The sequence below is a fragment of the Rutilus rutilus genome, assembly GCF_951802725.1.
Source record: "Rutilus rutilus genome assembly, chromosome: 1".
NCBI lineage: Eukaryota > Metazoa > Chordata > Actinopteri > Cypriniformes > Leuciscidae > Rutilus > Rutilus rutilus.
In genome coordinates this window covers 28,157,922-28,172,910 of record NC_140209.1, presented here as the reverse complement: position 1 = coordinate 28,172,910, position 14,989 = coordinate 28,157,922, and the positions used below count along the sequence as shown (strand labels likewise).

Below are 14,989 nucleotides of genomic sequence, written 5' to 3'. Positions count from 1 at the left end.
ATATATTACTGTACTCCCAAACTAAAATGTATTATATATTCCCTGTAGGCCTAGATTCAGTGGCATATTCCTAAAATCCGAAAAGCTGTGAAATGTGGATTAGACTAATAAATAAATAGGGATGCACTGATACCACTTTTTTCCAGAATGAGGCAGAGACTGATATTTTCATTTTTGGTAGTCGCCGATACCTGTATTTTCATTGCATTTATAAGTTTTAAAATATATTGGTTAGAGAAACCAAAAGAATATGAATCTCATTTGTTGATTTAATTTGTTTAGCATATATTTTATTATTTATTTATTTGTTCAGTTATTTTCATGCTTAATTATGCTTTTTAAAATGTATTGTACAAGCCTCTGTTACTTTCACTATTTGTTCTATTGTTTGATCTATTTGATCTTTTATCAATAGAAGTAGTATCAATAACTACTTCTCTCTGTTTATGTCTATGTATGACGAGTCACTCAGGTACTGGGCTACTCTTCGGCGGTGCGACCCGACCGCTCTAAAATAGTCCCAATAAACCCCTATTAAAGGTGTTCCGTATGGATTCAAGATAAGACAAAAAGATTCATGACGTACTCGCTTATAACATTTTTAACACAAAAAAAGTTAAGTGCATATATTTCTGTCATGCATTTAGCAAAAAGGTTTTGCTGACCATGCATTTTACCTTTGAAATCTAAGACTACTGTAATATGGAATTCCAAAGCTGCCAATATTAAAAATAAATAAATATACAAATAAATGTAAAAAATAAAAAATAAATATATAAATAAATATACATAAAAAAGCAAAAAAACGAAAATAAATATTTATACACTTATTTCCTTATGTATATATTTATTTTTTTCAATATTTATTTATTATCTTATTTATTTCTACATTTATTCATTTCTACATTTATTTATTTCTACATTTCTGTATTTCTACATTTATTTATTTCTTCATTTATTTCTTCCTACATTTCTTCCTGCGTAGGGTAATGAGGAGGGCGTGGTTTACCTCAGACATAGCAATCGAGCTCAGAGTAAGCGAAGGCGAAGGGTTGAGGCCACAGTGACACCCTGTGGCGAAATACAATAAGTATAGCTCACTGACGTTGATACGGTCTATGACTGCGAGGTATATGGTCAAAATCCTAAATCTTACTGTGTGACATGGATAGGCTACTCTTTATTCCGGACATGGCCGTAGAACATCGTTTGGTCTGGATTTGTAAAATGTCCTGGGCTAACAAACTTGAAACAGGGACTCTGAAACGGAAGCGCTTGATATTTTCCATTTTTCGGTCAGAACTTACAGATAGGAAGCAGGGCACATATAGGCTACAGTGAAGTCGACGCAAGTATATTGACCAATGCTTTTGAAACGAGACCATTGCATTTTAGTGTAGCCTAATTTCCAAAAACAATACTGACAGCAACAGAAACATTTTTTTTTTTATGCTATTAAGCGGTGGTAGTCTTTAGCCTACCTCCATAAACTCATGTCCAGGGGCAACCTTATTAAGTGTATGAACGTCACGTTAATCCACATCGATAAATTCAGTTAGAGGATAAGACTGTAGGGCAGTTAGCCTACCACTAAAATCCAACCAGAGCTTCATCAGAGCCATCAATACAGAAGAGATCTTAATGCATTTACACAGCAATTAGCCTACAAGTGCATAAAAATATTACGAAGTGTTTTACATTTTGAAGACATAAATATGACATGATGGAATCAATGAAGTGATAGGCCTACGTTTAATAGGAAACTAAAACAGACACCAGGTGGCAGAAAGTCACTGTCTTAATGAGTGAGTTCAATCCACTCATTTGATTCCTTAAAATACACCGAATCAAAAACAACTCGACGTGTTGAAGCGGATCAGCTGTGGATTTGTTTCTGATCATTTCTATTTAGGCCTATGCGTTATTTAAATAATAATAATAATAATAATAATAGTAATAGTAATAATAATAACAACAACAATAATAATAATAATAATAAATAAATGACCAAATGTTCAAAAAGTTGGCAGAGATGGGTCATGTTCGGGGAAACAACATAATTGTTGATAGGCTATTTTTCGGGGCCATGAGTTTAATGCGCAAACCTGCGTGACCATATAGCAAATATTCAGAAATGTAAATTACGAATGCATTAATATTTTGTTTTGAATTTAAGAAAAGTCGATTGAATATTTACAGTTTTGTATCTCGTTATTATTTTCAGAATAGTAAAATCTTTGTAACCAACCATAGTGATCAAATATCGAAGCTATCTCTATCTAATAGGCTACTTCAAAGATCAAATCAAATTATTTATTGTTAAATTTTGTAAACATTTCTGTAGCCCAACAACATAAAAAAATAGCTAGTAGCCTACATAACTTTTTAATTTGTATTATTATCATTCTTTCTTTCTTTTTATTATTATTATTATTATTATTATTAGGCTATTGTTATCATCATCATCAGCTGGCAAACCATTATGGAGTCTATTTAAAGGGAATGATTGTGGCGGGGAGTTTGGTCAAACTATGGCAGTGATAGCCTACAGCGAATATAACGGGTTGAAATAAAAGACGGCGCCGTCCACAGAGACATTTCTACGTACACTATTTCATCCGTGAAAACCTTAGTCCCCTGGCTATCATGTCAGAATCTGCCATTCAAAATAAATTTTGCCTGCCACGGCAGCAAATTCAGCAGCTTTTAGATCTTGTTGTTGGTCCGACTTTGTCAAGACAAACCCGACGGAGCTCAGCCCCGAAATTCAACTGCTGTCGCTCTTCTCTTTCTTTTCTCTCCCCGCTGTAGCTGTTGATTATGTTTTGCGTGTTGCGCTTTTATTGAGATCATCCAATAAAATTTGTAATTTACACCAATAATGTGATGCGGGCAATTAACCCTTCTTGTGGAGTAAATTAATACTATGGCAAAATATATTATGATACGTTTGGACATGAGAGGTTGCGGATTCGCATTCAAATTAGGCTGTCACACAGTAAGATTTAGGATTTTGACCATATACCTCGCAGTCACAGACCGTATCAACGTCAGTGAGCTATACTTATTGTATTTCGCCACAGGGTGTCACTGTGGCCTCAACCCTTCGCCTTCGCTTACTCTGAGCTCGATTGCTATGTCTGAGGTAAACCACGCCCTCCTCATTACCCTACGCAGGAAGAAATGTAGGAAGAAATAAATGTAGAAATACATAAATGTATAAATAAATAAATGTAGAAATGAATAAATGTAGAAATAAATAAAAGAATAAATAAATAAATAAATATGGAAAAAAATAAATATATACATAAATAAGGAAATAAATGTAGAAATAATTATTTATTTTAGTTTTTTTGCTTTTCTATGTATATTTTTTTTTTTTTTTTTTTTTTTTTTTTTTACATTTATTTGTATATTTATTTATGTATTTATTTATTTTTAATATTGGCAGCTTTGGAATTCCATACTGTAACTGCGTATCTTTTTTTTACTTCTCATTAGCCACTGTTCCACCATCGGGCCAAACCATTCTCTTTGCTTAACTGCTCCATTCCGATCCGAGCCGGCTGGTAAATATATGGTTTAGTTTTCCACTGTGGAGCTAATAACGAAGCTCTTTGGAATGTAATACAATTGAGTCAGTCATTGCCTTGGTAACACAAGAGTTTACACAGAATATTTGAGCTAACCTAAATAGTGACTGCGTTATGGAGGATGATCAGATATTTCTTTTAATTGTATGATTATTTTGTGTTACTGTATTACTGTACACGCCGCGGGGTATCGGTTGTTGGTATCTGAGAATTTTAATGTGTATGAGTAGTACACAAGTGAAGTATTGGTGCGTCCCTATATATAAAAAGGAAATAAATTACTTCAAAATAAAAAAAATTATATTCAGGTTTGTTTATACGTGAAAAGTTTTTCCTTTCCTTTTGCCTTAGTTTTTCCAAAGGTGTCAAAATGATTCTTGTTCACTCGGATCTGTGAAACCAACTAAAAATGCTGTATTATTCATGCTAGGCCAGTAGGTGGCAATGTCACTTTGCCTATAGAATAAGACTAGGGTTGGGTATCGTTTGGGTTTTTATCAATACCGGTGCCAAATCGATACTTTTAAAACGGTACCTGAACCGATACTTTTTTTTTTTTTTGTTTACTTGTTATAAACTTTTTTTTACTTTTTTTTTAAAATAACAATATATTACAATTTTAAAGTATACTTAAATTTATTTAAATAAGTAGCCTTAATAGAAAACACAGCACATTTACATAAATTCACAATAAAACCTAAGCCACCTAACGCAACATTATTTTAGAACGCATCATCTTAAATGCTGTGATGCGAAACCCTTCATGGAAGAAAAACGCTGTCATGTTTGTGTGACAATAAGCGCTCATCAGGATTAAGATGTATGTCGGTTTGTTGTAGGGACATCGAATTTTCACACTAAACATGACGTGTAACAAAACTAACTTTCTTTGATTGCCTGCTTGTGTATTTTACAAACTATAAATGTATTGTTTTGCTAGTACCTCGTCAGTAAAGCCGGTTCCTTGATTAGTAGTAAATCGCCATCACCTGCTTTCAGATGGAGCGGCATTTACTACAAAGAGCCGTAGTTAACTGACAAGCTGAGCCATATCGCATTAATATTGCGGACGTATCGCCAGCAATTCAGACAATCCAAGTGCAATTCAGACACTTCGACCATATTGCTCCTGTTATCAGTTGTGATGCAAACTTGTTGCTCCTCTCTCAAATTCCAAGACACAAGTGTGTAACGTAATCCATCTGCAATGATCTCCCCGGTGTGTTCATTCGGAAAGTAACTGGTTTGCAGACAAGCGAATTTCAGCTCCCAGCCATCAATAAAATGAATGGTAAGACTGATTTATGGCTCGCAGGTTCGGCTCGTCCAAAGATCGGAAGTGGTCGCGAAGTGCGTTATCTGAGAAAGCTTCTGTGACAGCTGTTCGTGAACTTTAAAATACAGTTTCGGGAGCGCATCCTGGGCAAAGTTTTTACGGCAAGGCAAATTGTATCGATTGTCTTTAGCAGCTGTTTGAAGCCAGGTTTTTCCACGGTACTGACAGGTATCATATCTTTGGCTATGTGAAACGTGACTGCCGATGTAATTTCTTCCCACTTTTTACTATTTCTCGCATATGGCACACCGCAAGAGAATGAATCGACCAGCTTTATTTGTTTAGGGGACAACAGGCCTACCAGATTTTTCGGCAGATTAAGAGGCCGAGGCTAGTGAAGGCTCACAGAGTTTCATGCATTGAAAGACATTAGTGGTGCTACCACATTTTGTATAATATTCCTGCACACCTTGCAAATGACGGTATTTTGATTGGTATCCGTTTGGCTATCTGAAAACCAAACCACCCCCATATTACAGATTGTGCATTTCTTTTGGAGACTAATTCATCATCCCCTCCCATGTCTCTTTCCACACCCGTTTTGTTTTTCGTCTCCATTTTGCTAATGTTTAAAAAATTAAATAAAGACCCTCCCCCACACATCATGTCTCTTGCACGGTATAGTCTGATACGTGACGACGAAAAGGGGACGTAATATTTGATGTTCGGCGTGTTCTTTTGGAAAGTATGCTTGCATTTGAAATATTCGATATTCACATTGTTTTCACATTTTACATCGTTGTCAAAATTATTGTGATATTATCGTTAATATTCAATATATCGGCCAGCCCTAATTGCAATAATTTTCCAAAATGAAATATGTGTGAAAATATTACGAAATCTGTTAACAGGACATAAACACAGGCCAGAGACGGGTCAGAGCAGAGCGCAGATGCGCAGCAGAGAAAATACCAGGCACAGCAAGATCACTGTTCACGGTGCTCGAAATATAGGTAGAAAAAGTACCAACATTCTTCATCCTCGTGGATAGGTGGCACTCTTTCTGCATGATGGTGCTGAAAGAGCTTCTCCATCAAGGCAGAAAACAGTTCCTTTATCTCAGGGTTTCTACTCCGCATGCGACGCAAAGAATTAAGGCGAGACAGCTTGTTCCCGATTATTTGGGAGTAATGATCTGGGTGACCTGAATGGCAAAGAAGCAAAACTAGATCGCTGGGTTTCTTTTTTTACACTCACCATTGGCTTATGGGCTTTGTCAATGTAGACATCACCTACAATCACCCAGCCTAAATCCAACCGCTGTACAAAGGGTGCATTGTTAGGCCCATTAATTTGTTGTCTCGCTTTGTGTACACGGATCATGTCTCTTCTCAGCGATATTAATAGCGTTTTATGACATGTAGAAATGTTGCATTTTCTTCTTGGTTCGGTTCGCTTTCACAAGGCAACATTTCAAAGCATACCAAATGTGTTAATTCTAGTCACATGAAAGTAAGACAATCCTTTTATTGGTCAGAGTTTCCACTGTCTCTTCATCAAGATGATTGACAAGTTCACTCCACAAGCTTATTTTGGCTTATTTGTAACTGTCGTCAGACACGCATGCAAACTCTATACGAATGTAGCCATCATTCCCCCATTATTATGTAGCCTATATAATGCAGTTAGAGCAGGAAGGCTTTGTTGGGAAATCAAAGAGGAGCTTTTTGGTTTTCAACTGTGATAACTAATTTGCTCACTCACAGAATCAGACACTGCTGCTTTTTATATAACGCATTTGCCATTATGAGTTATGATACCACTTGGTTCTTTAGTCAGTTGGATTGCTTTCTCACCTCAACCGAACCGCTTCAGAGTTTGTTTGCAATCGGGCCGAGACCACCTCGTTCAAAATTCCGTAAACACGGCGTCGTCTCAAGAAATATCTGCGTACACACGAAACCACTGAAACCGACTGAAAACGGTGTAGTATATATGCCAGACCAGTATGGGGCGCTGTAATTCTGCCACAGAGATACACTATACACGGAGAAGAAGACTTTGAGCATGCGCATAACCTTGCGCGCTGTATACGAACCAAGAAGAAGAAGACAAAGATTATCGCTTTTTGCTCACCACAGTTGCAGAGAAGCAATAGATTTTGCTGTAATAAAGCTAGTAGGCTTAGTAGCTTCTTCAGCACGAATACAATCATATAAGTCCGCCTTTATTGTTGTTGCTGTTACTCGTGACACAGACGACACGTGATGTGATGACATCATCGTTTCACAAAATATACGGATTGGCTGTACACACGAAACTGCAAGGGTGTCGTTTTCAGATTTATCCACTTTGGGACCCGGTTTAAAAAAATAGCGGTTTCAGTCTCCCAAAACGCCGGATCCGTGTGGACGAAACGCCAATACGATAAAAAATTTATACGTATACAGCGAAGCGCGTCTCCGTGTGGACGGGCCCTAAGTGTGGATAAGCAAGGGTGACCTAATTCAGATCTGTGGTGGTGGGAGATCAAGACATGTCTTACCATCCAGCGTCTCTATTTGGATTCCAACCATTTTCCTTCCAGACATTTCTATGGATCCAGCACATGTTCTCAACAAATATGGAGAGGGGTTACTTTGGATTCTGAACAACCGTAAGAACTCTCTTTTGGCCAGGTCATCAATTATGGCATACAACTTGATAGCTCGTTCCCACTTTCACACAGGATCGCATTGGAGCGCTTTCTCCATAAACTTCTGTACACTTCAAGGTTACCTCTGGGGTAGTGATGTCCTGCTGTTCTGTGTCCGTTTCTTGCATCGGAGGTCTGGAGAGAGGCGGAGCTATTTCCGGATGCATGACTGTGCAATGTCTATCAGAATCATACTCTGCACATTTGAGGATTACAAGACATTATCTTGCTACATGATTCGGAGAGCAATGCCTGAATCATCTCTTATGTTCTTTCAGGAAGTTCTTGCATTTTATCAACAACGAAGGCTCTGCATTTCAACAGGGGATGTGATTTGTTGTGAATAGAGCAGTACTTCGTCAAGTCTCTTGATAATGTCCTTCAAATTTGCTGAATCTGACTCAATATTTGTAGATACATCTGTCGTGTGCACTGATACAAGAACTCTGACAGCACCATGTTTGACTTGACTAACAGACTTGACTAATAAGTTTAACTATTCACTGGCTGAGAGCTGTAAGTCTTGCGTAGCATTAACAAATGAAGACTCCCACGCTCTGAAGTTCTCTGGGTTATCGTTAAACTTGGTAAGTCCTGTGGTGACTAACTCTCTACATGGTAAGAATTTAGCAAAGAGTAACATGTGCAACATTTCTCTCAAAGTCAAGTTGTGCCTTGATGTGGAGATGCTTTAGATGCAGTATTTGCTATGGAACAAGGCAGATTGTAGACTTTAGGCCTATTTCATATAGGGCTGGGCGATATGGGCAAAAAAAAAAAATCACGATATTTTTTTTTTACATCAGTCGATATCGATAATTATCACGATAAATGTCAAGTCTTTTTGAAGGCAGATTTTTGCTCCTAAGTGAAAGTTGTAGAAACCAGAGCGTTAATTGTGATTTTAAACTACTCTTTATTGTCAGAACATATCAGGACAAACACTTACCAAACAGGTGAACATTCACAAATCTGAGGTAGAACATTCAAACATTTGTCATTTTTCCTTAACAAAATAAATATCTTTATTGGACAATTAATTTCTTAATTTCTTAGTTATGTGCTAATTTTTATTTGGTAAAATGTAATATTCTGATTGTTTGAGTTTTATTAAAATTAACCATTGGTCATCCAGTATCATGCTTTTAGATTATGATAACCACAGATGAAACCAGGTATAGCCTGTAGCACCTCACTATCATGGCAAAATTTAACTTTATGGTTTCTATGGTATTTGTATGAAAACCAGTAGCCTAAATACATTATTAAATACTGTAATTATATTCCATTAGTCCTTTAATACATTGTCTACATTAATAATATAATACAATTCTGTATATCCCACATTTCATGGTGCAGTTAATATTACTAGGCTAATGTTACAGTAAATCCATGGTAAATGATGGGAATTTGTAGACGGAAAAGCCTTCAGACTGTATCGTTGCGCACAGTGTTTCTCCTGTTTGTCAGCGCTGTTTCATCGTGACCGAGACCGATCAGAGTAAACGCATCTGCTCTAGTGAGCTCGCGCTGCGCTGCCGTTTGGACTTTGAGCCGAGCGGATAAATGGTCCGTGTGGCGCGCGGTTCAAATGAGTTTCATTCCGCTTTTGGCGCATAAACATTATCGAACATTTATCAAACTCTTGATATCGTTTTATCGAGAAAATTTCGTTATCGTTTTATCGCCCAGCCCTAATTTCATACCAACAGTAGCCTGCTCTGTTTTGCCTGTTGGCGCATTGTCAGTGTCCTCTTTGCTCCGCAATAGATTTTTTCACTGTGTGAGAACATGTGGAGTGAGAGCGGAATGGCTTGTCGGACGTAGCAACAGTAACTAAGAGGGGCGGGTCTTTGTGAAAGGTCAATTTCAAATCATTTAAAGTCTTTGTGGACTCGGCCTTACTCGTATGTTAAGGACTCGGACTCAAGTCCGACTCGGCCCTCTTTGGACTCGGACTCGGACTTGGATTTGGACTCGATTGTTAAGGACAAAGATGGACTCGGACCCAACACTAGTAAAAACAAACTGATGCTTTGAAATATTAAATTAAAACCACCAGTAGGAGGCAGAAAGTCACTGTCTTTGAGTGTGTCATCAAGTCATTCATTCATTCAGTAACAAAGCAAGTGGCTGTAATTATGAATGAATCATTGACTCTCACAGTAATTTGATCGGATGTCATGTATTTAACGCATTTTACCTGATAGAAATACATGCTCAATTTTAATGTTTTTTTTAAGGTGTGGTTGAATTAAATGAATGGCAAAACTCAGCATTTTGTTCGCGTACCCACTTCTGTCACCTCGTGTACCCAAGTTTGAGAACCACTGATTTACACAACAATGTTTTGGGAGACTGAAAATGCACACTTTTAAAAAAGGGTTGTTAGTTTCAATGTTTTCAAACTACAAAAATGCTAATTTATGTAAATTGTGAGTATGTGACATCATGTGTATTACATGTTTAGTCTATCTGTTTCTTTACAAAGTGACATCTCCAACTACTGGACTGGCATGAATAATACAGCATATTTAGTGGATTTGTCATCTGTACATGAAACCTTTCAAAAACCCAAAGGAAAATCTTTTACCGTTTTAGTACATTGTTGTCGTGTAAATTTATCATAATTTCATTTTATTTTACAATTGTCCATTTTGATTTTCATCATTTTAATGGTTTCATTTCAGGCCTGATGAAAGTGAAAGAGGAAAGACCAGATCTGAATGAGGTGGAGGAGAAACATCAGCATCAGAAAGCTCATGATGTCACCGCTGGAGAAAAATCAACGAGTTGCTCCAAAACTGAAAACGATTGCTCTCAAAGCAGCATTCAAATTATAGAAGTCAAAAAGCCTTTCTCCTGTTTTCAGTGTGGAAACACTTTCAAACATAAAAGAAGCCTTATGACTCACATGATAATTCACACTGGAAAAAAGCCTTTCACCTGTTCTCACTGTGGAAACACTTTTAAATATAAAGGAAGCCTTAAGAGTCACATGTTAATTCATACTGGAAAAAGGCCTTTCGTCTGCCATCACTGTGGAAAGAGTTTTACACATAAAGGACACTTGAATGATCATTTGGTAATTCACACTGAAGAAAAGCCTTTCACCTGCTCTCAGTGTGGAAACACTTTCACACGTAAAGGAAGCCTTAAGAATCACATGCTAATTCATGCTGGAATAAAGCCTTTCACCTGCTCCTACTGTGGAAAGAGTTTTACATATAAAGGAAATCTTACTGATCATTTGGTAACTCACACTGAAGAAAAGCCTTTCACCTGTTCTCAGTGTGGAAAGACTTTCACGCGTAAAGAAACCCTTGAGAATCACATGAGAATTCATGCTGGAATAAAGCCTTTCAGCTGCTCCCAGTGTGGAAAGAGTTTCACCAGTAAACAAGGATTTAATTGTCACATGAGAATTCACACTGAAGCGATGCCTTACGCATGCCATCTGTGTGAGATGAGATTTAAATGGAACTGTGGTCTCACAGTTCATCTGCACCGATCTCACTCTGCCGTAAAGCCATTTAAATGTGATCACTGCAGTAAAACATTTGCTTTGCCATCATTACTGAAGAACCACCAGAAAGTTCATACAAATGAGAAGCCAAACTCCTGTCCTGTTTGTGGAAGGAGATTTCTAAGGGTTGACTCCTTGAAAAGGCACCAGAAAATAGTACACAATAATGTGAAAACTTGTGTGCTGTGAGTGTAGGAGAGGCTTTAATACAGCGAGTCCTTGAGACCACACCAATGCATCCACAGAGCTGGGTAGTAACTAAGCACATTTACTCCATTTACTTTTTTTCAACATTTGCACCTTGGAACCTATTTCAAGGTTTGTGTTCTAGAGCCACCAGGCACTGTTGTTGTGCGGATGAGTGGACTGGAGCGCATTAAGGGTTGTCTGTTAGAACGGTGTCGTCATGTTAGCGGCCCCTAAGTTAATAGCTAATGATCTTTGCAACTGAAGTGAATCAATCTAAACTAACTTTAGCTGGACAATAACTTTATTCTAGAGCTGCTGTAAAGCCAAAACAATCACTGTAAAGCTACTTTGAAACAATCTATATTGTTAAAAGCGCTATATAAATGAAGGTGACTTGACTTGACATTACATTGAGTAATTTTTTGGAAAAATATTACTTTTAAGAGTAGATTTCAATGTGGGTACTTTTACTTTAACTTGAGTTCATTTCTAACGGGAAAAACAAAAAACTGTACTTTTACCTTATTTACGATGGGCGACGTGCCTACACAATACCACTACTACAAAGTATGACATTGTTGTTTTTTTTTTTTACATATACCTTAATTTATACATTAAATAAGAGAAGGAACTGAGAGTGAATCAGACATAAGTTACTCATTCAAAACTGAATAGAGCCAAATTCCAAGTCAACATCAAGGATCATAATAAGTGATCTGTCATTTGGGACGCCATTCAGTCTGGAAACTAACTGACTCTTCTACATATAACACAACGAACATTTGTAAGTTATGGTCCCAACTAGAGAACGAACAAAAGACATTTTAAAAAGACGGATTGGTTTGGAGATGGCACACCTTGAGTCTCACGAGGAACACCACAAGTTGACGCCAAGGATTTTTTTGATCCCCAAGACAGAGATTTAAAACAGACCTGTTTTTCTTCTTAGACCTCTGAGTGACCTCTAGAATGCAGGACCCTTTCTAAAATCCATATAGACTGCCTTTACCTATATCAAAATGCATCAGATACTTTTTTAAAAACATAATTTCATTACATAATTCTACATAATGTCTGTAACCCACACATTTGACTATCATGTTGTAATCACTCATTGTTTATGTCCTTTTTATTAACTATTTAATAGTTCATGGAAGCATGGAGTGTCTGATATCAGTGTGAATGATTTCCCATTTCTTGAATTATTGTATGAATCAAATGTGTGTAAAATGTATTGTACTCTTAACATAGACACCACAGTTTCAAAACTCGGGACCAAAAACAAAGCATTAGATGAGGTTAGAAGAGAAGACAGACAGAGATCAGATAAAAAATGGGTTAAGAACGAGCAGCTTCATGCAAGCCTTTTCTTTCTTTTCTTTTCCATTGAGAATCTAGTTATAATATTATCTACTTAATATTTTTGCTGCAAAGCTTCAGTCAACGACTCTATAGTCTTTGCCCGCCTCAAACTTCAGCCAGAGACTCTGCTTCCATTTATCCACCAAAACACCAGAACATGATTGGCTTCCCGAGACGTCACTCCAGACGCAAGTAGACCTTGAAACTGGGAAACCCCCTTGGCAGCAAACCACACCTTCCCGGATCCCCATTCAAAGATCAGCACCAATGCAAGTAACACCTCCATTCTAGCCGAACTGGTGCATTTATCAAATTTAAAAACCCTGCCTTAGAACCGATAGAAGGCTTAAATGAATGATTTATGATTTTTTCAGGTCAGGTCTTATAAAGTGCATATATTGCTAGGAACTTGGGATTTCATAATTTCACTTTCTTAAATCATTCTTTCCTAACTTTCTCTCTCTCTGCAACTCGTGTGAATGTGTGTGCCTGTTTATGCGTTAAAGGAACATGCTGACTTTTTGGGACTTTAGCTTATTCACCCTATCCCCCAGAGTTAGATAAGTCCATACATACCCTTTTCATCTCCATGCAAAGCACTGCTACTTCTGCGGAGTGATTTACTCTAACTCTGAGCGAACTCTCTGCTCCTCACCACAGGGCTTCTCAGGTGCTGCGAGCAAATCACTCCGCCCAAGTAGCAGTGCTTTGCCTTCTGAGAATATAGTTCCTAGTATGTATACGGTTAGAAGATGGCTGTGCCTCATCATGTGACCTTGTTATTTGTACACGCTGTGACTATACAAATCACAACATGTAAATAGGAAATGTTGGTGTTATTTTGTCACATATTGGGAGCAGTATGCTAGCTGGAATATAATAAGACCTTCAGTCTTGTTACCTTCAGTCTTTGTGCTAAGCTGGGCTAGCATTGGGGGCGTCAGTCAGAGTTACGGCACGCGCGGAGATGAAAAGGGTATGTATGGACTTATCTAACTCTGGGGGATACGGTGAATAAGCTAAAGTCCCAAAAAGTTGGCATGTTCCTTTAAATGTTAGTTTTAAGTGTTATAACAATCAATAAAGTCTTGTTTGTATTTAAAGAGAAGTGTGTTGTGTTATGTGCTTACTAATTTAAGGACTTAATATGCTGATCTTGTTACCGTGCTAATAAATTGTGTTTTCATTATAGTTTGGATATTGGCTACAGAGTGTATAGTTACGGCCCGTTCAATTGAGCACTGGACGATTCATTTATTCTGCCATAAAATAAGTGATTCTTTCAAAATTCCCTATAAATTAATTAATAATAATCCCCTTTGAGCTCAATTGACCTATTTTCTCTCATAATGTTGATTTTGTCACTGAGTCAAACAGACATTGTTTTCCGTTCACTATGTGTAAAATGTAAAAATAGATATGAAAATAGTCTAAGAGGTACTCGACTAAGAAGCTTAGTCGACCAAAATTTTACTTGTCGTTTGGTCGCAAAAAAAAAAAAAACTTCACAGGAAGTGGCGAAGTCATGCAATCCGTGAGGATGTCAGCAGTGGTAATTACAGTGTCGGGCAGAAAATCCAAACGTTTGCCTATCTGAACTGACTCTTGCGGGTATGGAACGACATGAATGACAGAATTTTCATTTTTGGGTAAACTTACCCTTTAAATGACCGACTACTAGTTGACTAGAAAAATCTTTAGTTGGGGACAGCCCTACAGCCCTACGTTGTTTACATGTAACACATTTCTACATAAACAAATGTATTCTATTCATACAAATGTGCATATTCCTTCTCTGTGTACTAATATTGGTTCCCAGTAAACCTTTACCTATCGTTGAAATCTCCCAGCCAGCACAGCCAAGTCGGGCCCAGATAAGTTGCACATGGGCTGTCTAACTGGTGCCCAGACAGTTTTTACCTTAGTTTCCATTTAGGCCCCACATGGGTTAGCCCAGATGAGTTGAAATGCACTCTGAATCAGTGTTGGAGTTAATTAGATAATTCAGTGATTTAATTGAGTGGTGATTGAGCATTAGTGACGAACAGCTGCTGATAACAAGCAGAATCACTGAAGGAAAGAGGAACGAGCAGAAAAAAAGAAGAGATGAGCAGAAACAACTACAACTGCCTTAGATGAAATCAGCTGAAGATAAGAATACATTAAATCTCTTAAGATATCAGCGGAGGATGTTCTTTTTATTTATTTTGACTCTTACTAATGGAGGGTTTGGAGGTGGAATGGAGAAAAACAGACTCTGGCTCATAAAGATGGTGAGAGCCAGCAGGATTATCATGATAGAGCTAATTTCTTTATTGATCAGTTTCAACATGGAAACTTCTCCCTCT

General features: G+C 37.4%; 2 protein-coding genes across 3 annotated transcripts in view; one reads left to right on the top strand and one right to left on the bottom strand.

Annotated features, from left to right (window-relative positions):
* LOC311304498 (gap junction alpha-1 protein-like) overlaps positions 1 to 14,989 on the bottom strand; it is a gene marked incomplete at both ends in the record, with an annotated part of 434,020 nt that overhangs the window by 239,870 nt on the left and 179,161 nt on the right. The gene's annotated exons all lie outside the window — the stretch shown is intronic.
* LOC311288685 (uncharacterized protein) overlaps positions 1 to 14,989 on the top strand; it is a 31,465-nt gene that overhangs the window by 610 nt on the left and 15,866 nt on the right. Inside the window, exon 2 of one of the 2 annotated variants that reach the window (XM_084406198.1) lies at positions 10,255 to 11,681. The exons of the other annotated variant lie outside the window; for it this stretch is intronic. Coding sequence (XP_084262324.1) covers positions 10,255 to 11,279 — 1,025 coding nt within the window. The 3' untranslated portion in view covers positions 11,280 to 11,681. Of the gene's footprint in view, positions 1 to 10,254; positions 11,682 to 14,989 lie in introns of those variants that run through there. 2 annotated transcript variants of the gene reach the window in all.